Raw genomic sequence first — 22,802 nt, 5'->3', positions numbered from 1 at the left:
CGTCGGGTCCTGCCCAGGGACCGGCGGGTGTGGGACAGGCCGCAACGCCTGCGGCTCCTGCGGAGCCGCGTGGGCGGTGTCGCCTGCACCCCCGGCCGCGTCGCGCTAGCGTCGGGGGGGGGAGTCAAAAGAGCGATGGTGCCTCTTCGACTTCTTGTGCCTCTTACCTGAGGACTTCGAGCCCGAAGACCGATGACGACTCCCGGAACTGTGGGGGCTCCGGCCCCGCGACCGGTCCCTCGACCTTCTTTCAGACAGGGACCTCGAGCGGCGCGGGGCAGACTGCCGAAGCTCGAGTCGCTTGCAGGACCGCTCCCGTCTAGCCCTAGTCGTCAGGGCCCGCCAGTCGGAGCAGGCCTTGTCGTCGTGGTCCAGGCCCAAGCAGTGCAGGCACCGGCGATGGGGGTCGGTAACCGACATCAGTCGGCGCAGGACTTGAACCCGGGCATCCCTACCGGCACCGTCGTAGTGGATAGACTCCGAAAAATGGATCAAAAAGGATCTCAAAAGGTTAGTCAAAAAGTGACTTGGGTACAACTTTTTCCAGATCTGCGCTAGCTGGCGTGGAAAAAAGAAGAACTGACGTCAGCACGCGGAGGCGGCGTCTATATACTCCGACGACGTCATCACGGCGCCCACGACGGACGCGGAGCCGCGGACTACGCCTACCGACGCGCAAGGGTACTGCTACGCAAAAATTTCCGGATCCAGTCTGACGCCTGGGGATATTCAGGTAAGGAATCTATCACTAACGTGTCTCTTTCAGATGAAGCAGTTACGTACCTTCGGTAAGAATATATCTGTAAGAAACATTGGTTAGGTATAGATTCCTTACCGAGTTACCCACAGGCGGCAGACTGGATCCGGAAAGTTTTTCATCAGCAGAACCCCTGCATGTCGGAAGGTGGCGTTGGTCGACTCCGCGTCGGTCGCCGGCATGATGTCGCGGTAGCTACATAGATGCCGCCCTCGCCCGCTGACGTCAGTTCTGTACACGACTTTCCACGCCAGAAGACATTGACCACTGGTGCACAAAATTAGGGCCCTGAAAGGAAGTCCTTAACCCTAGAAGTCAGTTCGCAGAAAGGGGAGGATGGGTGGGGCGGTAAGGAATCTATAACAGATATATCGTTACCGAAGGTAAGTAACTTGTTCATTTGAAAGAAACAGTTAGTTATAGATTCCTTACCTTAGAATAGATACTCCAGCAATACCAACCCCGGAGGTGGGTCTGCAAACTAGGCTCACACCAGAAAGTCCTGGAGAACAGAACGGCCACAAAAGCAGTCTCTAAACTCCGCAAAATGTTCAGTCCTGCGACAAAAAAATGGGTGGAACACGTCTAACATTTTGTCGAAATTTCTGAAGTGGGTGCAAATTTATTAAGGGACAAAAACCCTATCTCTGGTGCGTCCACTAGGGGGCAAGCAGTATACAAACTGGTGATTGATTTGTTGGTTTTTTGCCTCTCAGTCGATGTCTCGGCGTACCTCCGAAGAAGATCAATGCTGATCGAAACATGTAAGGACTATGCCGGCATTCATTAAAGGGTTTAAAATCGCTGTGGAGTGTGGCTGTCTTCTTTTCCCCAAGAAGAGGTTTTGTTGTATATTAAACAGCGTGGTTCAGCCGTGAGCCTGCACCACCAGCAAGAGCGCCTAATTTGCCAGAAACTGAACCAATGTTTGTGGTCGCCGAAAGCGGAAGGGAAATGGCACCGCCAAAGACGGGCTTTTGCATGGTTTTCGATCGCCTTGAAAGTGGGCAATTTGAAACACAGCGAACCCGGAATGCAATTAACATTCTTAATAGACATCATCCACTAGAGGATGCAAAATGCGGAGGGACTGAAAACCGCAAGTACCATAATACATCTGGTTAACCCATCTGGGCGTCCACTAGGGGGGTGAGCACTATAAGAACTGTTGATTGATTTGTTCGTTTTTTGCCCCTCAGTTGATGTCTCTGCATACCTCCTAAGAAGATCAATGCTGATCGAAACATGTAAGGACTTTGCCGGCATTCATTAAAGCTTTTCAAATCTCTGTGAAGTGTGGCTTCTGAAGAACCCCCCAAGAAGAAGTTTTGTTGTGTGCGTATAAATATATATATATATATACCGCTAGCACAAGGTGATTGCCTTTAACAAGTGATCTATTGTTTGCACCGTTTGGAAGTGGCTGACCTGTCTCCCGTTATACAAGTGTTGGGCTGCCTGAGTTTAACTGGCGGATTTAGTTATCCACTTTGTTTTTTGACTGACACGCTATGTGTTTCCATTACACACGCTACCTGCTAATGTATTATTTTGATAACATTATGATTGTACCAGTCGCGCACTTAAATGCATTGTGAATGTTTTATTTTATTTCATTCAACATGATTCATTTAGTCTGAACACAGCCCGTATGTAAACCGGCAAGTCTGTTGTTCATTACCTTTGGTATGACATCAATACCATGTGACCATGTATATAGTGTACACCATTCAGTTTGTTCGTTCTCGTGAAAAAGCAGGTTTCACCTGAGAAACGCGTCGAGAAAAGCCGTTGTGAAATAAACACGCTTTGCAAACTTAAAGTGGCCCGGATTTCTTTTCTTGACAAGGAGAGTATTTGGCTGGAATAATTGGGATTTGCTACCACGTCCGAGGCCCGCCACTGGAAGCGGCAGGGATTCGAACCGACTTGTTTTGGTTGGATATATACAAGTGCCTTTGTGCACTTATAAGTAAGTATATAACCAACTGTCTGGATCTGTGAGTGGATACGTGAGTGTCTGAGTGGGTCAGTGAGTAGGTGCATGAGTTTCTGAGTGAGACTGTGACTAAGTACGAGTCTTACAGTCGGGTCTCTGACTGGGAGTGTGAATGTCCGAGTGGTTCAGTGAGTGGGTCTGTGGGTCTCCGAGTGGGTCTGTGGGTCTCTGACTGGGTCTGCAAGTGCGTGTGTGTGTCTCTGAGTGTATGAGTGACTGGATGCAAGGGTCTCAGAGTGGGTCTGTGAGAGGGTGTGTGAGAGTGTATGGAGGTGTGTGTGAGTCTTTGAGTGGGTGTACAAGTGGCTCAATGGGTCTGTGAGTGAGCGCATAAGTCTCTGAGAGTGGGGGAAATGGGTGCATAAATGAGTGTATGGATGCATAAGCCTTTTGTGAGTGTGTGTGTGTTTATATCTCAGTGAGTTTGTGAGTGGGTGTCTGACTTTGAGTGTATCAGTGAGACACTCATGCGCCCACTTACAGATCCACTCAGACACTCATACATTCACACTCAATCACAGACTCTCTCAGAGACTTAGGGACAAATTCACTCACTGATACATTCAGAAAGTCACAAACCCACCTACAAACTCACTCAGATATACACACACCCACTCAAGGCTCATGCTTCCACTCGCAGACCTACCCATACACTCATTTATGCACCCATTCACTTACACATTCAGAGACTTATGATCTCATTCACAGACCCATTGAGATACTCGTACAAATACTCATTCCCAACAATTCAGGGCAGAAGTGAAAGTTCTTGTTGAGAGGGAAGCTGTTATTGACTTGAGGCGATGAATCCTCTCTAAAGCTGGGAAAGCCTTGGCAACCTTTGTATCCAGTATTCCCCCTCCCCAGAAAGGTTAGATACTATTTTTCTCTGTTCAGGTGGAGGCCCAGAGACATGAAGGGTCTCAGACAGGCCGAAGTCAATTTTTTGGCAGAGTGAGAAATAGCTCCTTTTATGAGCCAGTCATCCAGGATCTAAAAAACATGATGTCCTGTTCTCCTCAGGAAGACTGCCACTGGGGCCATGCATTTTGTGAAAACACTGGCTGAAATGTAGCCCAACAGGTAGCACTTCGAATTGGTAACGGCACCCTGCCAGCTTTACCGCAGGAATATCCGAAGCTAAACATGGATGTGAATATGGCAATACGCATCACGAAAGTATAGGAATGTCATTTAATATCCTGCATCTATGAGCTACAGAATCACCTATAAGGACAGCATCCTGATAGGTTGTTCTTTTGATGAATTTGCTTAAGAGTCTCAAGTCCTTTACTTGCCTACATTTTCCTGACTTTTTTTGGAGTAGAACCCCATGTAGCATTGACACAGCACAACCTCCTCTATTGCGTCCTTTAAGAGAAGTAATCAAATGTTCTGCTTCGGCAGAGATATATAACAATGTAATGTTCTGCGTGGTAGAAACTTTGAAGGATTTTGAACAAACTCGAGGGTGTGATCATGTCCAACACCCATTTGTTAGAAGATATGCTCTTACATGGATTGTAACATTTTGAGAGTGGATTTTCAAATTGCTGATGTGGGAGTGAGGTGACTGGTGCTTGTGATGCATCATTGCTGTCAAGAATGGTCCTGTTACGATCCTCCAGCCGGAGGACATCTTTGTGCTGGGTGGCTAGTGTAAGAGGATGCTCTGATGGTACGGTATGGTTGCAGGGAAGAATATGCTGAGCAGAAACACTGCCGGAAACAAGGCTGGCACCTATTTTGCTGGAAAGGTACTCAAGATGCTAATTATTTTCTCCCTCTGCCCCCTCATAAGGGCTGGAAGCGTCGCTGCTGGAATGTGCCCAGGAACCATGCAGTTTCCGTTTCCGATTTTATGCACTATAAGGCATCAGCCACATGGTTTTCAAAGATATTTTCCCCATCGAATGGTATGTCAAGAACCTTGGCCTGCTCTTCTGGCTAGAACGATATCTTTTAGCCAACCCTAGTTAGGCAAGACTTCAGCAGCTGCCATTGATCGAAAAGCAGTAGATGTAATATCCAAGGCCACATCAATGATCACTGCGGAGACATTTTTCCCCAGTATTTATTTTGCTTCTTTTCTCTTGTCCTCTGAGATAGTCCAAAAATGCTGAAATGTCAGACCACATCTAACAGCCATATCTTCCCAATATGGCAAGTGCATTGAAAGCCCTAATCGGTGTTGCCGCCATGGCTGGGAAATGCTTGCTGATATTAATCAATGTTCTAGCCTCCCTGTCTGTAGGAGACGAGCAAGGGGCAGACGGATTAATAGACCTTCATTGGGCTGCCTACATTATAACCAAGTCAAGCCGAGGCTTACCTATAAGACAAGTTGGCAAGTTGTCAGGGGCCTTATACTGATTATCCAGTTTTTGAAAAACAGCAGCCACTGAAGCCAGTGTCTTAATTGGTTGTATGATGGTACAATGCATGCCTAAACTGCGCATGCTTGTACCATGGGGTCTCTACCACGCCCGCGTTTTTAGCAAGCATGCCTTTACCACACAACTTAATGGTAAAGACATGATGGGTAAAGGGGCATGTGGTCTAAAGATCATACCCCTGGCCCCTGCATTGTAAACTGTCTCTTTCTCTCTCCCTGCCCCCTGCCCTTAGCCCTAAACTATCCCCTACGTTCCTAAACTACTGCTACCCTGCCCTGTAAACTTTCCCTTCTCCCCCTGCCCTAAGCCCTACAAATTCAGCCGGTGCCCCAAAAACTACCCTAGCCCAGCCCCCATGCCCTGAGCCCTAAAAACTATCCCCTACATCCATAAACCACTTGACCCTGCTTCCTGCCCTGTAAACTGTCCATTTACCACCTGCCCTGAGCCCTAAAAAATAAACCCACACCCCAAAAACTACCCCGGACCCTGCCGTGAGCCCTAACCTATCCCGACCCGACATGTAAACTATCCCTTCTCCGCAGACCCTGAGCCCTAAAAATTAAGCCCCTGCCCAAAAAATGACCACGACCCCAGCCCTGAGCCCTATAAACTATCCATTACATCCCTAAACTACCCCGACCCTGCTCCCTGGCCTGTAAACTGTTGCTTTTTCCCCCACCCTTAGCCCTAAAAACAGTCCCCCACGCTAAAAACTACCCAACCCCCGTCCTTAGTCTTAAAACCTACTCCCACCCAGAAAAACTACCCCTTACCCCCAAAACCAAGCCCCAGCCCTACTTACCTCACTATATCCTCTCCCGAGTCCAAGTCTTCCTGTCTTACCCTTCCGCTCGGCAACTAAACAGCGCTTTGCCTTAACCACGCATATGAGTGGTTAAGGCAATCGTGGTACGGCTTGCGGGGAAAAGGCACGCCGGGCTCAGCCCGCGTTGTTAAGGCCATTTCCCATCTTAGGGGGTCATTATGATGGCGGACGGACCTGCGTCCGTCCGCCACCCCAAAGGTGGAGGGACCGTCCGCAGGGGCAGCGGCGGTCCCTCCGTGCGAATTAGGATGTGACCGCCAACCTGGCAGTCACATCCTGTATTTTTAGCATTGCCGCGGGTGCTGCTTGAAGCAGCACCCGCCGAAGTGCTAAAAATACATGCAGTGCATTTGCATGCACAAAGCGGCAGGCACCGTGCGGTGCCTGCCGCTATGTGCATGCAAATGCAGGGGGGTACCATAGGTACTCCCCATGTGCACCCCCGACCCCCTGACACCCTGGGGGCCTTCAACGGGCCCCCGAACAGAAAAGACCACATGCTTTTCCACGGGGGAAAAGCCGCCGTGGAAAAGCATGTTTCCCCATGCATCCTAATATGGCTGGTGGTGTCTGATAGACACCGCCACCATATTAGAGCTTCTCCGCAGCGGAAGCTGCGGACGGTCTTCCCGACCCCCCTGCCATTCTAATCTGGCAGGGGGTCTTTTCTATCACCGCAGCGATGAATCCGCATCCTCCGCGCCGGTGGTGGCTTCCGACGGCCCGGAGGATGCGGATTCACCGTAATCCTAATCGGCCCCTTAATTCGCTTCAATCGCTCTAGCCCTATAAATTCTACTATTTGGATAGTTCTTACTGTGCATTGGGCCGAATTCTTAAAAGTCAAAAAGAAAGGATTTGGTTTGTTTAGCTGGAAGCAGTAAGTCGAAGAGCTTGGATAATCTTTTGAGAAGCTCAATAAAAGCCACCAATATCAGCTAGAGGTGTGTCCGCAAGGGCTGGGGTTGATGATGAAGATAATGGGACCACATAGTTTGTACCATTCTGGGTGATCCCCTGACGTGTTAAAATGAACTTCATCTTTTTCTGGCTTTTGATTTGCATCACTGTTGCCAAAGGTATCTCAAATTATGCTAGGTGGTAACACTGGCCTTCACTTTTGCTGTGGTCTCTTAGGGCTCCTTCGAAGAGATACCGACTCTGGAGAGTCCAAGTGCATTGGGGTGTGCTGTGTCTGGGCACTGACCTCAGGAAATATTTTATAGTAGGCAATCATCATGAGTAAATCGATGACTAAAGATATAGGGACCGCAACAGAGAATCCCTGGCCATAATGATGTTCTTCTTCAGGCTCATTGTAAGTGTAATGTTCTTGGAAGGTGTTATATTCTTGGAAGGTGTCATATTCTTGAGTCGACCCAGACATCTGTTTCGTACAGAATTATCACTCTCTAGATCGCCAGAAGGACCTTGTTCAGCATCCTGTTTCCTGACACAAGACATTTTGCTATTTGGGCTGTATGCACGGCCAAAGAAAACCTCATCCTGATTCCTGCATCTCCAGTGCTGGAGGCAAAGGAGACAATTTTGAAATGCCATGATGAATAGGCATTTGAATGCCATTCCTGGGATAAATACAGTGTCTTTTACAGCCATCGACCGTGCAGCCGATTGGGCAATTGAGGATGTTAGCAGCAGAGATGGAGCCGAGGACGCTGATCAGGAACAAATAATGGTGCTTAGGGAGATCTTCTGTGAGAGGGAGAAGGCTCAGCAGGCTCCTTACCCTTTAACCTCTTATCACTAGTGTTACAAGTATGGGATTTCTGTCCTCTTTACCTCCTTGTCAGATAAGGAAGAGCCCTAATTGTTATGTTTTTCTGAGGAAGAGTGTCCCCTTTCTTCGCACTAAGACTTTGTTTTTTTCTTCAGCAGCCAGAGAAGGAGGCTTGCAGTCCTTGAGTGTTTTGGATGGTCCGGAAGGTGGGTAGGCTAAGTGTGATATCATCAGCAGCTAGAACAGAAGCCTGCGTCACCTATGTAGGGGCCACTTCGGTGTGCTGATGTCAGTTACTTTTCACGACTTTCCACGCCAGAAATGCACAGCCATGAAGAGCACTGTCTTTGGTGTGTTTTAAAAAAACTACGGCCATGAAAAGGAACAGCTCTGATCCTAGAAACATGTCCGCAATGCATGGAGGATGGGTGGGTCGGTAAGGAATCTGCTGTTGTCCAGGACTGGGACTCCACGTTGCGATGCAGTGCTAGCAGCCTGAGCTCTGGTGGAATTAGCCCTTAAGCCTTCAGAAGGTTGTTTCTTGGCCAGAGCATAGCAAATTTTGATGCAGAGGATGACCCACCGGAAGATGGTCCTCTTCTGTACCACACAACCTTTCTTCGCTTCGACGTACCTCAAAAAGAGTTGGTCATCCACCCAGCACACTTTTGTTCAGTCAAATTAGAATGACAACACTCTTTGTGGGTCCAGGCGGTGGAGTAGTTCCTCTTCTTTAGCGGATGGAGCGTAGAAGGTGGGCAAGATAACAGATAGCCCTACATGAAATGGAGTTACCACTTTTGGAAGGAAAGAGGCCCTAGTGCGAAGCACCAACTTGTCAGGGAATATTATGAGAGAGGGGGGCTTGAACAATAAAGCCTACAGCTCACTTACCCTCAAGGCAGATGTAATTGTCACTTTAAAGGCTGTTTTGATGGTGAGCATCCGGAGGGGCAACTATGCGGGGGTAGATAGGAGCGCACATTGGGAAAGTGAGATCCAAATTAAGGTTCCACTGAGATACAATAAAAGAGGTAGGTGGAAATATATGTACAATGCCTTTCAAAAATCTATATACAATGGGTGATTTAAATTAGGAGAGTTGGTCTGGCAGCCTAAGGAAGGCAGGCAAAGCCGAAAGATAACCTTTTAAGGTGCCCAGAGCAGAGCTCTGTTGGGAAAGGCACAAAATAAAAAGCAAAATATGAGAAAGGGAAGCAGAAAAAGGGTCAATAGACTTTTCTGTATAATATATTACCCATTTGTTCCACCAGCAGGCATATACCATCTTAATGGAGGAACTCCTGGCTTCCAGAATAACAGTGCAGACTTTGGGAGGAAGGTTTTAAACCATCAACTGTCACTGCGCTCAATGTCCACACCAGGTGGCGTAGACTTGACAGCTTTGTGTGGACGACCCTCTCCTGCTGCTGCAACAGAGGATCCTCCTAAAGGGGCAGGATGTCAGAGGATAAATGCTCATTTGTAGAAGCTTAGGATACAAAGCCCTTCATGCCCAGTCTGGACCCACAAGGATGACTTGGGCCCGGTCATTTCTGATCTTCTTGAGAACTCTGGGCAGGAGTTGTATAGGCAGAAAGGCGTACAGGCGGTCTGAGCTACACTTGAGATGAAAAGCATCTCAGAGCGAGAACTGCCTTGGAAACTCCAGCTCACAAAACTGCTGACTTTTCACGTTCTCTGCAGAGGTGAACAGATAAAACAAAGGATGTACCCTCTGCTGACAGAGACCTTGCGCCACCTCCGGATGTGAACGACGTAAATGATCTGCTAGGCATCGACAGCTGAGTTTTTTTGCCCTGGCATTGAGGGATCCTGCAAGGTGTTAAATCACCAGGGATATGCCCTACTGTTCTAGCATTGTCCAGAGACGCTGGGCCTCTTGACAAAGACTCCATAGCCCCAATCCACCCTGTTTGTTGCAGTACCACATGGTGGTGGTTTTGTCAGTGAACACTTGAAATAACCTTCCTCTGAAAGACTTTCAATGGCAATTGGATCGCTTGGAGCTGCAGCATGCTGATGTGGAGTCCGGATTCCGCCACAGACCAGAGTCCTCTGATATCCACCGCTCCCAGGTGGGCGCCCCATCCCAGAAGTGACACATCTGTCACTAATGTGAGATCTGGTTAGGAAAGGGAGAAGGGTCTACCCCTGACCCAACTGCAGTTTGTCAGCCACCAAGTTGGTCTCGTGCAGTTCCCTCTGAGATCTGGACCGTGTCGGAGAGATTCCCCTGATGCTGAGCCCACTGGAACTTTAGGTCCCACTGCAGAGCCTGCATACGCTTTACCAACAGGATGCAGGAGGCTATGAGGCCCAATAGCCTCAGAGGCAGTCTCACCGAAATCCAGGATAGAGGCTGAAATATGAGAATCATAACTTGAATATCCTGGACTCGCTGCTAAGGAGGATAGGGTCGAAACTGCACTGTGTCCAGAACAGCCGTGATGAAAGAAAGCGTCTGAGAAGGAGAGGACGACAGCCTGGGGCGAGGATGCCTTCAAAAGCCTGTCATCAAGATAGGGGAAGTGATACCCCTAACCTGTGCAGATGAACTGCAACCACTGCCATCACCTTGGTGAACACCCGAGGGGCACTCGTAAAGCCAAGGGGGAGCACGGTGAACTGAAAGTGCTTGTGGTCTACCTTGAACCGAAGGTAACGTCTGTGGCCCGGCAGGATGGGGATGTGAAAATATGCATCCTGCAGGTCCAACGCTACCATATTGTCTTCTTGGTCTAGGGCAGACAAGACCTGAGCTAAAGTGAGCATCTTCACTTCTTCTTGAGGAAGAGATTGACGGTCCGAAGAACTAAAACAGACTGCAACCCTTTGTTCTTCTGAATCATAAAGTAGCAGGAAGAACAGCCACTGCCTACTTCTGAATCAGAGACCCTCTCTACAGCCCTTTGGATAGGAGAGCTGTAACTTCCTCTTGGGAGCAATTTTAAAAGATGCTCCGGTTATAGATTTGGCAGAATGGGAGTAGGAAAAGAAAGGAAAGGAAGAGAATAGCCATCCTGAATGATCTGCAAGACCCACTTGTCCGATGTTATGGACCTCCAGTGGGGGAGAAGATGATGTGTTGTGGTGTGGTCTTGCAGAGTCAGACTAGGAGTGCCTGGAGGCAGTGGCAGTGGCTGCAGAGGGAAGGGAGGCCAATGACTTCTGGCTTCCATTCCTTGGTTGGAATGAACCGCGCCCATGTCCCTGCACAACTTGGGAAGTCTGCGCAGGACGGTGGCTCGGATAGTGCTGACGCAGCTGGAAACCCCTTCGATTGCCAAGAAAGGGGCGAAAAGTAGACTGGTCCCGAGGAGCAGAAGAAAGGCCCAAGAATCTGTCCGTAGCTCGAGAGTCCTTGAACCACACTAGGGCTGAGTCTGCCTTCTCCACAAAAAGGTAAGTTCCATCAAACGACATGTCCATCCAATTTTCCTGGACATCGCCGGAGAAGCCAGTTGCCCTAAGCCAAGCATGGCGCCGCAAGGCAACTGTCTATGAAATTGCTCTGCCCAGTGAATAAGTTGTGTCAAGGCCACACATTATGGTGAATTTTGATGCATCTCTCCCGCCTGAGAGAGAACAGCCCGGGCCTTATCTGGTACTAGTGGCAGCACTTGCGCAACTGCCACCAAAAGGGAGTGGGAGAAACGGCCCGATAAGCATGCGGTATTCACTGAGCACAATGCCAGGCTGGAGGAAAAAACATATCCTTTCCAAGTGATTCCAGCCTTTTGAATTCCCTAACCGGAGGGCCAGAAGGGAATGCGCCCTGGAAGGTAGAAGTCGGTATTGGCTGATGAACTTAGGGTTGCCCGGAGCCAGGCGATGGTGGCATGCAATTTTCCTATTCTCAGGAGCCCCTGTGCTAGCCTTGGACCACGTGCCTAGAAGGACATTAGTGCCTCATTGAACAGCAAAAGGGGCTCAGAGGTGGAAGCTCCAGGTTGAAGCACTTCGGTCAGGAGATTAGACCTGACCAGCACAGAGGGCAATTCTAATCCGAGGACCTCGGCTGCCCTCTTAACCAAAATGTCATAAGATGCCCTGTCCTCCGTAGCCAAAGTTAGTGGAGAGAGCATGCCAGTATCTGAGAAAGTGTCCAGTCCACTGGCCTCCCCAAGTTCCCCATACCATCCATTTGCTCTGCAGAAACATTCTGGCATTCTAAAGGGTCCATAGACGTCTCCCATTCCTCTCCAGAGCCTAAAGCATTCTCAAAATGTTCAGGCGACAACCCTTGGGTTCTGTAGATGTCAGGGATAAGGTTGGGGCTGGCACCGACTTCGGGTCCGACGTCGGGGGAGTTCACCTTTGCACGACCAGCGGCGTCTGGATCGGATCCCCGAGGTCCCACTGGCACTGTGGCTGGTGCAGACTGCACTGAATCGGATGGGGCTCCGTCCGACCCTGCAGGACATAAGGGCTCACTAGAGGTGTCAGCCCACTCAAATATGCAGGGAATGGCCATGTAAAAATCTTTAATTTGAGCGGGGGTTGCTCCGGCTACCGGAGAGGGAGGCGTGAAGTCGGCCCTGGCTCTGCAGAACTGTGCATGGACATCAGTGCTCCTAACCTTGTTCAAAGGATGACAGCCGTAGTGAAGATGAAGTCAGCTTGGACTTTTTGTGCCTCTTCCCAGAGTGTCCCACTGATGCTGAGGGGACGAAGACCTCAAGTGGAACGAAGGGGACCTGGGATTCCGGGAGTGGTCCTGCGACCACCTACTCTTCGGTTGGGACTGGGATCTCTGTGAAGTCTTGCTGGAAGGTGTCGACTGTCAGGCCGCAAGGAGCTGCGTAGCCCGCTTCCGCAAGGCCTTCGGAGCCATAGCCCGACAGTACAAGCACGACTTTGAATCATGGTCGCGCGCGAGAAACCAGAGACAGGAGGTGGGGGTCAGTAACCGACATCATGTGGTGAAAGGCACCACACAGTTTAAACCCCGTCTTCCTTGAAGACATCCTCGCACACAATGTTGAACAAATTCTAAAGTCGACAAAAAGTGAAAAAAGGCCTGTCAAAAACCGACAGAGTGGTAGCTCTTTCCGGATCCGTGTTTAACTGGCATGGAAAGAGAAGAACTGCAGGAGAAAGTTGGATGTTGCTATAGGAAATAACTTGTTACAATTTTCCTATTCTTGGATGGAAAGCTTTAATAACTATCATGAAGTTGGTGTGTAGAGCACTTAGAACATATTTAATTTCAAACAAATTTACAGATCAATCTATGGGCTAAAAATGTATACCATTTAAAAAACAGTTAAATTTGCTAATCCGTGCCATGGCTGTGGATTTGCAACACCTTAATTTGAGGAACAAGCTTTTGAAGAGTTTCATTAAATTCAATAAAACCAGACAACAGCAATAAGTGGATTTTCGTTTTTATGATAATCAAGTTATAGCAGAGTTTACCAATACGAACAGTGATACCTATTAACAATTACAATTTAGTATCGTACATGCAAAGTGAGGATTAGTCAAGTCTTTTGATGCTCACCAAGGCAAGGCGGCGAATCAAAAAGCAAAACCAGAGACGTTATTGTTACACAGGGACAGGTTTCACGTAATAGATGTACTTACTATCTGACTCCTCATCACTGGAAGAAGAGCCAAAAGGATAGATATTTTTAGACTTAACGTGCAGTGGCATGTTGAAGGATATTCGCCTCTTTGGTCGAGTCCGCCCCTGGGCTGAGAAGCAGGTTAATAGCAGACATTAGAGCATGCATACAATCGCAGAAAAGAATAACGTTAATTAAGCAGAGGCACATTAAACAGAAAACATTGCTGCTGGCCTTAGACACACATAAGCAAAGAGATGTAGATATCGCCTATGTGAAATCATAGACTCAAACATTGATCTTAAGAATAACAAATACAGCTATTATCCATCCAACTAGATTTTGACGATGATAACCTTTAATGGTTTGCTCTTTAGCTATATCAGATGTAAGGGTAAGTTTCTAATGGACAAGCCTAAAAGTCATACTAAATGCATGAAAATAAAAATACCATCCTCTTCCACAGGTAGCAGCCATGCAAGCCTCAAGACATCTTCTGGAAATCAATGATTGAAAATTCTATTTCTAGAACATGTCTACAAAACCTATCAATGCATATATTAATACTTCATAACGTTTAATAGAATGTCAATCTAATGTTGGTATTTTGACAGGATAAGCAGCTATCTTGATGTGGTGGTTGTGACTGTATGACACATGGTGTCCAAGTAATCCAACAAGTGAACTGCTGCGATGATTACCTAAATGAATTTATATCCGTATTCTTGTGTTCCATAAAAGTGTGTGCACGTTAATATGCAAGCATGTGCAGCTACAAACCGACTAGAAGAAGAACCAGCTTAACTATATGTGCTATATTATAATGCAGACCTATAGTATTGTGGAAATCCTTACTGGAAAATCTGCCCATAGGTGGTGAAATGTCACACTCCTGGGTGCTGTCCTCACTGGGTACGGAGTCACAAACTGTTGTGATAGAATGGCTACATGAGAAAGAGACACGTCAATACGAACACAGACAGTGTCTTCACTTAGGTGAGGGGAGCACTACGCAGATGTGCATCTTGCTATCACATATAACCTTAGTGTATCTTCCTAGTAGGCCACGTAGGAGCATATCAACGACTTAGTGAATTCACTGGAAGTGGAAATGTGCCCTGCTGGTAAGACAAGAAGAGGGAGAAGAATGGGATGAATCATTCTAAAGATGTTTGCCAAAATGCCTGCAGCAGCTATATTGCTTGAATCAGGCCTAGGACAAATTAAGACATACTCTCTCATATCAAATCTACTTGTGCCTGTCTCTCCAGCCCCAAGCCCCTCCCTGTTTCGCTATGTCCGCATCTTTCTTCCCACCAGTTGCCATTTCCAAATCCCCAACTTTACTTATGCATGTGATTGCCTCCGCTCATCTCGAATGCTTGGCTCATCAGCTGCCCTTGCTATAAATCATTACATAGTTCAACCATAACATCAGAAACCTACCCATTTGTTCTTTTGATACTGCATTTCACTCATAGGTGGTGAACATAATATGGACAACATGCTGGGCATAAAACCTGTAGGCTTTCATGCACATGGACAAGCACTAACACTGAATACCTAGACAGACAATGTGTGTATTACATAATTTGAACAACGTCATGCATGTAACTGAAGTCCAAGCTTGTTTCACCAACAAAGCTCCATCAGATGTGCTCTCGATCAACCTACACCATGCACGAGGGGAAAAACAATGCTCCTGATGCTGGAGTGAATCGCCAAATGAGACTGTGTTAAGATGTAGTCCATGGTGACTTCATGGGCTTGTAAAACTCATTCAATGGAGTAAGTTAGCTACTGTCACAACAACAGGTGCCATAAAATTGAGTGGGAAGAACAGCAAGGGGTACTACAGCACTGGAGTTGTCAACAGGTAATCAATTTTCTTAGTTAGATCCTAAAAGGTCATGCTTTGGGCTGCACTCTTAAACACTAAAAGGTTGTCCCAACACCTGACTACCACACAGGAACTTGTAATTCATGTAACCCCAGGGTGGGGCAGTTAATGGCAAACACGTTCACATTTTTCCGATTCAGCTTGCTCTCCTACTGTTCTTACAGCTGATCGAACTTAGTTAAACCTATCATTAAGAATAATTTGAAGGGGTAGATGGGTGCAAGGCACTAGGATGAAAGTGGATGGAGGAGTTATGACTGGATGGAGGAGGTATGGGAATGGGCGAGTAGTCATGTATTAAAGGTTTATACCTCTGCTAATGCTGAGTAAGTGGAAGCTTGGTACATATATAAAGAGCATCTATTCAAAAAAATGTATTTTGTGTACATTATTGTTTTCATGAAGTATCATTTCTGAATGTTAGCTAAATAATGCCAAAGGTATGTCTGAGTTTATGTGTGCTTTGTCACACCCTCTGTAGAGGACAAAACGCAGGCAGAAAGGCTACATACTATCAACTCTTTAAAGGGTTAAGTGTTTTATGCATGACATTCTCATATATAAATCCATCTATCAGTGCAAAGGAACATGTGTTCAAACATGTGAACTTACATTTTCGTGTTCAAGAAACGTGTGGATGCCATCACATGTGCAATGCATACTCTTAAAGATGAAGCAGCCATATATCTTGGTATTTTGAGTCCAATTTATTTGTAATCACTGACCAAAAGAATATGCAACTGTTTTGTTTGGCAGCAGAGAAATTCGCATTATCTTACATGAGGTGTCTCCTGGCATTGCAGATGACTTACACGCTGATGGAGCAGTGGTAGTGATTGGTAAATTTTTTATGGATCTGGGTTATTTGCAATGTAGAATACAGCACATAAAATACACTTGGGAAATGTCCTGAACGTAGAATGGCTTTGACACCCGTTTCTTGCCCATATAGTGGCATAGTGAAGTACTGCTGCTATCAGTTGTTGACATCCTGCACCTCTGGGAGAGGCATGGATACTGCCAGACTCGCCTGGCAGTTCAGACTAGACGGTTGCTTTTGGACTGAAGAAAAGAGTGATTTATATGCATTTGGTACAAGACTGTAAAGGCACAGTGATAATGATTTAAAGGACTGATACAGGAAATGACACAGTCCAATGTATATCCCAAAGGAAGGTCTGGAGCTCCAAAATTCTAAACTGGAGAAACAAAATCAAATCACTCTTGGAAAGAGAAAACTTTTTATTACATGCGTTAAGGATTACATGTAACCTCTTAAAGTGAAACATCTGCAACACTGGAGATAGTAAAGAGTTATGAAAGCAGTTGAAATTTTAAATTTCATGATTCGCTGCACAGCAACAGTTTTAATCCATTCTATTTTGCCACATGCCTAGTTCGTACGGCCATGGTAGAGACATTTACAATAGTCAGGCTGTGAAAGGATGCAAGAAGCAATTACAGTACACATCAACCACCATAAACTGATGTTTCTGTGGAAGAAATTGAAATATCTACCAGGTAAAATTAGTGAATGAAAATTGGCTATAGGCGCTGAGTTGATGTGTGCTTTAAAGGAGAGATCATCATCTTGCTCTGGCCAAAGTGAGAAAATATATCAATGGACAGAAATGCCGCCCACAGTTATCACCAGTGGATGAGAAGAGCTCAAGCAATCCCATCGCTATTTTTTTTCATAGCCTGTCATATGCCCCTTATCATACTACTGGTCATCTGGATGGAGCCAGTGGCCAAAAAGGGCATGAAGCAAGTTAAAATGGAATGGGAAGGTGTAGATGTACAACATGGATGATGGAAATACACTTCCAATCACTAACCATATAGATGGTTACATGTGGCAGGGACATGGGACACTATAAAATATTAATTCTTAGTAGCTGCGACATTTAGAAATGAAAACAACTATAGCTCCACGCAATACTTAAAAAGTTATAATTTATCGTCCTTTTTAATCATTTCCTCTAGCATGGCTAAGTATGTGACAATTTTCTTGAATATCCTATCTTTCTTCTGTCTCATCAACAGAGCCATTGGAACCACAAGATACCAGACACTACTCTTCAAACTCTCACCTGTGTTGGATGATGGAGGTAAATTGGAATTAGTCTAAGTGAGCGGATGCTCAGCTGTCCTATATGTAGACTCATTTGTTGCTATTTTTAACATGAATGGCTTCACATATGGTTAACACGCTCCCCACACGCTTTTCAGAAAAATGTGAACATGTAATGTTACAAAGCAGATGTAGACAATTAGAAAGTTTATCTTGAAATCTTTCCTAAATTGCATGCTGCAAAGAAAAACTATAGCCTGCAATTCACAATCCATTCAACTAAAAAAGTAAAAGGTGGAACACTACACTTTCTATAATTAACCCAATGGGCCCGAAATAACAGAGGTAAATTTACAACCCTCCTTTGAACAGATTTAGAAATGTTAAGTTGCTATAAGTAACTTTTAACCTGTTGGTGGAGATATCTGCCACTGGGGTGGGGAATTCCTTATGGCAAAGTAGAGAGAAATTAAAATAAACTTTATATTGAATTCTATTTAAAAATTGTAATGTACACTATAAAAGGAAAACTAATTTATAATAAATATTATTAAACTGGGGCTGAAAAAGAAATTACAGCACAATAACTTCTCAGATTAAATGTGTATTAAAAAATTTACTCATTTAAACATTTACATTTTATTTATAAAAACGAATTTTTAAAAGAGTACTAAAAACACCACACATTTCTACTTTTGTTTGTAGTAAACTTGGTTAAAAGTTTTGAATTTCATTATTTTTACATTAAAATTTTGTGAATTATAAGTACAAAATATGAAAAGTAATTAACAATGACACTTAATTTTTTTAATAACTAAAATATTGATATATAATTGAAATACAGAACAAATGTATTTACTACTAAATTTGATAATTTAACTAATTAATTCCTATGGGGTGTCAGCTTAATTCACGGCAGTCTCCTGCAGCACCAGTGGTGACCATGTGTACTGCCTGACTTTCTCCAAGGATGAGCTAGAGTACATTTATGCATGTGTTGACACCATTAGGGCTGCAGTAAATTTAGAAGTGCATTTTTTGTGAATTGCAATGGGCTTACCCTTTTCTGTATATGTGTCTTGAATTCCCATATGCCCTCTAAACTCCTCCTTAAGATTCTCTCAACCCATCCATTTTTGAGAAATTATGCTCCATTTTCCTACAACTTCCTTGGTCCCTCTGACATTTACTACAACATAGTATACTTTGGTGTGTGGAGATCTCCATAGAAAAGATAGGAGAGATAGGGGAGGAGATCTCCATCCGTAGGTTTGTAAATAACATTTTGTAATAAGTTCTGTAGTACTACTTTACGTATTACCAAATACAGTTTGTGAAATCTGGCACCTAGAGTAGAGCAGAAATAAAAAGAAATACATTGTTTCAAGTCTTCTTTTTTCAGGTAGCAAAAGAATTCATGAATGCTCAGCAATTTGCTACTGCACCAAATTATGCTTTTTCAGCGGTTACATATATTTGATACAGGACTGCCATGCTTTAATCTAGTACTGTAGCATCTATAAAGCTTAGTAAAACTGTGCAGCAAACAGAGACGTATAAAAAATGGGTTGCATTGTTTAATTATATGTTGGCAATGATAGTAAAGTTGCTGTCAAGTTCTATTCCCTGGGCGAGTCTTACAGAAACTTTCCCAGAAGTGGGAACATGTATTTACTGTAATTCAGAGTTCTCTTACTGGCATTCCGAGGAGGTCTGTTTTAGCCATTATTTATAGCATTCATTGGCAACTAAACCGGTGCCAATAATTTGCTTTGTTTAAAAATATTATCTGCTACCGAAAATATGGAAAGAGGCTTCTTCGCAAATTAACCTAAGCTAGTTTTTTACCACTGCCGCTCTTATATTTTTGTGGTGGCAATGCTTAGTGACTGACATATCGGTCTAAGTATGACTGTCTTTTGAAATGAATGGAGAAACATGAATATATAATTCTATAAAATGTAGATCTATAATCGTGAAAAAATATGTTCTAAACTAAAATGAATTAAGGAGCTAAAGTAAATTGGCTGCTTCAAATGGTCAAGTTCCGGCTGACCATCCAGGGTGTCTCCCACATATTCACAGATCCGCAACGATTCAAGCATCTCCTACATGGCTCAGAAGGCACAACTATGGACATATCCCCGGGCGAAGCAGCCGAAACACCTGCCTCTGGATATAAATGAGTATCCTTCCTCTATGTTACTAATTTCCTTCTAATGTGCTGTGTTCTCCACAGTCTCAATTAGGATTCCATACTGTTGTTGGCATCTCTTTTTGTGCCCGCGTTGAGCGCATTGCTGGCCTTAAAATGATTAGTTATGTTGTTCAGATGGTCGCTTTTTTAATGGTTGCCTGCGATTAGCTTCTCTAAAGAACGTGTCCAGCTAGATTCAAGAAATTACTATGAATTTAATGTTGCTAAAATATGTTTCTTCTGCCTTCTAACAGCTCCCTAACTGATGGAATGTTCCCTCAAGCTTGGAAATCTGCTGTAGTAAAGCCATTGCTGAGGAAATCCTGAGCAGCCAGGATTTAAACTCCTTCCTTCCTTGTGCCATAGCCAGGAAGACTCCTAGAGAAACTACTCTGAAACTAAAAGCATATAATAGTAGAGCAAAAGTGTGTCTTTACTCACACCAGCAAAAGTTATGTAATGATAGATTCCCACCTGCTAGCCCGCTCCAAATCCCCAAAAGGTCTTGCCTATGGTCTATAACAATCATTATATGCCTGTTGCAAATGCTTTAGTCCAATCAAGGCTAGATTATGCAAACTTGGTACATTTAGCCACACATGGTAAATGTCATCATCTTACACTGTTACAGAATGCCACTGCTTCTCTGGTTTTGGGCATAACCAGATGAAAGCACATTTCACTAGAGTTGACATGCCTTCATTAACCAAAAGACACATAATTGATAGACGGAATGCTGAATAAATCAAAACATTCACCCCTGGTCAAGAAATCTCGGTTAAATCCATCATTCTTTTGCTCTCCATACCATCCCAGTTTAGACCTGGCCGCATGCAAATCAGTCTTGACCCTGTACCTCATGGGAACAGTCCAGCCCGAACTGCCAAGCCAGGTCCTCCCTGGACCAGAAACAAGCATCCAGGACCAGTTTCTGGGTCTCACCACTCATCAGCCAGGATAGCTTGAATCCAGTCGCACTGTGAGCTCGGGACCCACAACTGGGCACACCAGACACACTTAGGGTGAGAAAGCAAAAGACAATTGATGGACAGAATGCAAAATAAATCAAAACATTCACCCCAGTCAAGAGATCTGGGTTAAATCCATCATCCTTTTGCTCACCATGCCACCCCAGTTTAGACCTGGCTATATGCAAATCAGTCTTGCCTCATGGGAACAGTCCACCCCGAACTGGCAAGCCAGGTCCTCCCTAAACTGGAAACTAACATCCGAGAACTGGTTTTGGGGTTTCACCCCTCATCAGCCAGGATAGCTTGAATCCAGTGGCATCGTGAGCCCATATGCAATAGGGTAACCTTTAAAGATAAACCATTGATCACAGAACAATACACAATACTCACCTGGTTTAGTTTGCATCACCAAAGCTGGGCTCTAGTAGTAGCAGATAAAGATCTACTTTTTATCCCAAAAACAAGAATGCTGGCCTATGGTGACAAGGCTTCCTCCATAGGTGCTGTTAAACTCTGTAACTTCTGAAATCCCAACCCAATTAAGCTGTTTAAGGAAGCTTCTTGAAAACCTTGTTTTAATAAATATGTTTCCCTCCTGTAGCTCTTTTTTGCCAGCTGCCCACCCGCCAGTGTCATATTCTAGTTCTGTATTTTAACTCCCCTAATTGTGCCTTTCTTCTCCCCTCAACCCTTGTTTCATCAAGTAGTGCTTGCTTACATAGCACGAAGCCCTCTAATTGTGCACAGCAGAAAGACATTTTACTTCACATAGCATGCTAGGGCTTTGCTAAAACAATGGAGATTCCTTTAAGCCCTTCCATGCTGATGACGAACCCCAGCCGTCATGCACTACGGTGCTCGTGTGCTGATGACGGCTGGGGTTCGTCACGGCCCGCCCCTGTTCGTGCTGTTTACAGCACACCAGGGGAATCGCGGCCGCATGGAAAGGGGTAAACGGTGGTCAGAACAACATGCACACCCATTGGGTTTCCTAGTATAGAGATTTGAAATGATCAATTGTCTTAAATGGTTTTACATATATTTCACTTGAAGGAGAGTGCATAACATAATGTAGGGCTGAAAAAAAGGACAGAAACTAAAAACATTAACAAAAGCAAGGTAAATGTCATTACCAAAAGAGGACGGATCTCTGGTATAAGTGGTCATCCAACGGTAAATGCATTAATCTGTATACTCACTATCCAATCCTGGCTGATGTATCGTCACAAGTGACAGTGATTTGGTTAGTGGAGGTGACAAGGCTGAAGTAGAGTATGAAAAGCCACGGGTCTGCAATGATGAGCGCTTCTAGAGAATAAAAGAACGAATGTAACTGTAAAAATAATACACCAAAAATACATCCTTAACCTCTATTTATTGTTAAAAACTTTTAAAAACTGTTAAAACTTTTGCATTAGCGCAAAATAATGCATCACTTACTGATTGTAAAAATTGTAAGTGGCTAAAACTTGTGTGAGGCATCCACAACATTATGAGTGACTGTTTTAAAATGTATCCACATACTGACGGACAGTGGGCATTAATGTACTTTTGAGAATATGATAAAAAAGGAATGCATGTAGAGCAGCAGCATGCAAATTGTATGGCAAAAATGAAAAGTACTCAGTAGGTTTAATAAAGAAATTCAATTGAGACAGTATCATTACTACCTATGTTAAGACTTTATACAAAGCCCCACCTCTCCCCCCCCCCCCCCCCCCCCCCTCAACAGCCAGTACAGCCGCGACCCCTCATGTTCTTGCAATCTTTCACTTTGCCACCCCGCTGCCATTCTCGGTCAGATTTCTTTTGACCTGGGCCAATCTGGCTACCCTTTTATTCCCAGGAATATCCATTTGGGTTCAACAAGAATCTCTTCCTTCGTCATTAGTGATGCCTGTAAAGCCTTTTCTGATCGCATAAACAATCTATAAACATTTTTCTGAAATGTACTTGTGAAATTAACTGGGGTATGGATTATACACTAATAACACAGTAGAAATTACCAAGATAAATGGAGTCAATAGAGGTCATTCAGTTTAATTTTTTGAGACACAGATGGCAAACTGGAAGTTATACTGGCATGAAAATTACAGTATCATACAATCTTATGAAACAAATCCTCTTAGTAAAGACGCACAAAAAGCCTGTGCCCAAACCAAACTGAGTTCCTCGCAGCTACTTTCCTCACTTTAATATCTGACTTGGTGAAATAAATAAAAGAGAAATGTAAAAATAGCAACTTAAGACCTTTTTTACCTATATATTAAATGTTCCTAACTTAGCATTAACATTATAGCTAAACATACAATTTGTTAAACTCAGGAAGGGTTTTTAATTAATCTTGCAT

At 44.7% G+C, this 22,802-nt stretch overlaps 1 protein-coding gene across 11 annotated transcripts in view; it reads right to left on the bottom strand.

Annotated features, from left to right (window-relative positions):
- AKAP13 (A-kinase anchoring protein 13) overlaps positions 1–22,802 on the bottom strand; it is a 1,375,395-nt gene that overhangs the window by 472,365 nt on the left and 880,228 nt on the right. For 7 of the 11 annotated variants that reach the window (XM_086958098.1, XM_086958099.1, XM_086958103.1 and 4 more), the window contains 2 exons: positions 21,652–21,760; positions 13,330–13,440 (listed from right to left, as the gene is read on the bottom strand). In XM_086958098.1, coding sequence (XP_086814224.1) covers positions 13,330–13,440; positions 21,652–21,760 — 220 coding nt within the window. The remainder of the gene's footprint in view (positions 1–13,329; positions 13,441–21,651; positions 21,761–22,802) is intronic. The other 4 variants (XM_086958104.1, XM_086958108.1, XM_086958107.1 and 1 more) reach the window with 1 other exon arrangement.

Source organism: Lissotriton vulgaris, chromosome 2_1 (genome assembly GCF_964263255.1).
Source record: "Lissotriton vulgaris chromosome 2_1, aLisVul1.2, whole genome shotgun sequence".
Lineage (NCBI taxonomy): Eukaryota > Metazoa > Chordata > Amphibia > Caudata > Salamandridae > Lissotriton > Lissotriton vulgaris.
This window is presented reverse-complemented; position numbering and strand designations above follow the sequence as displayed.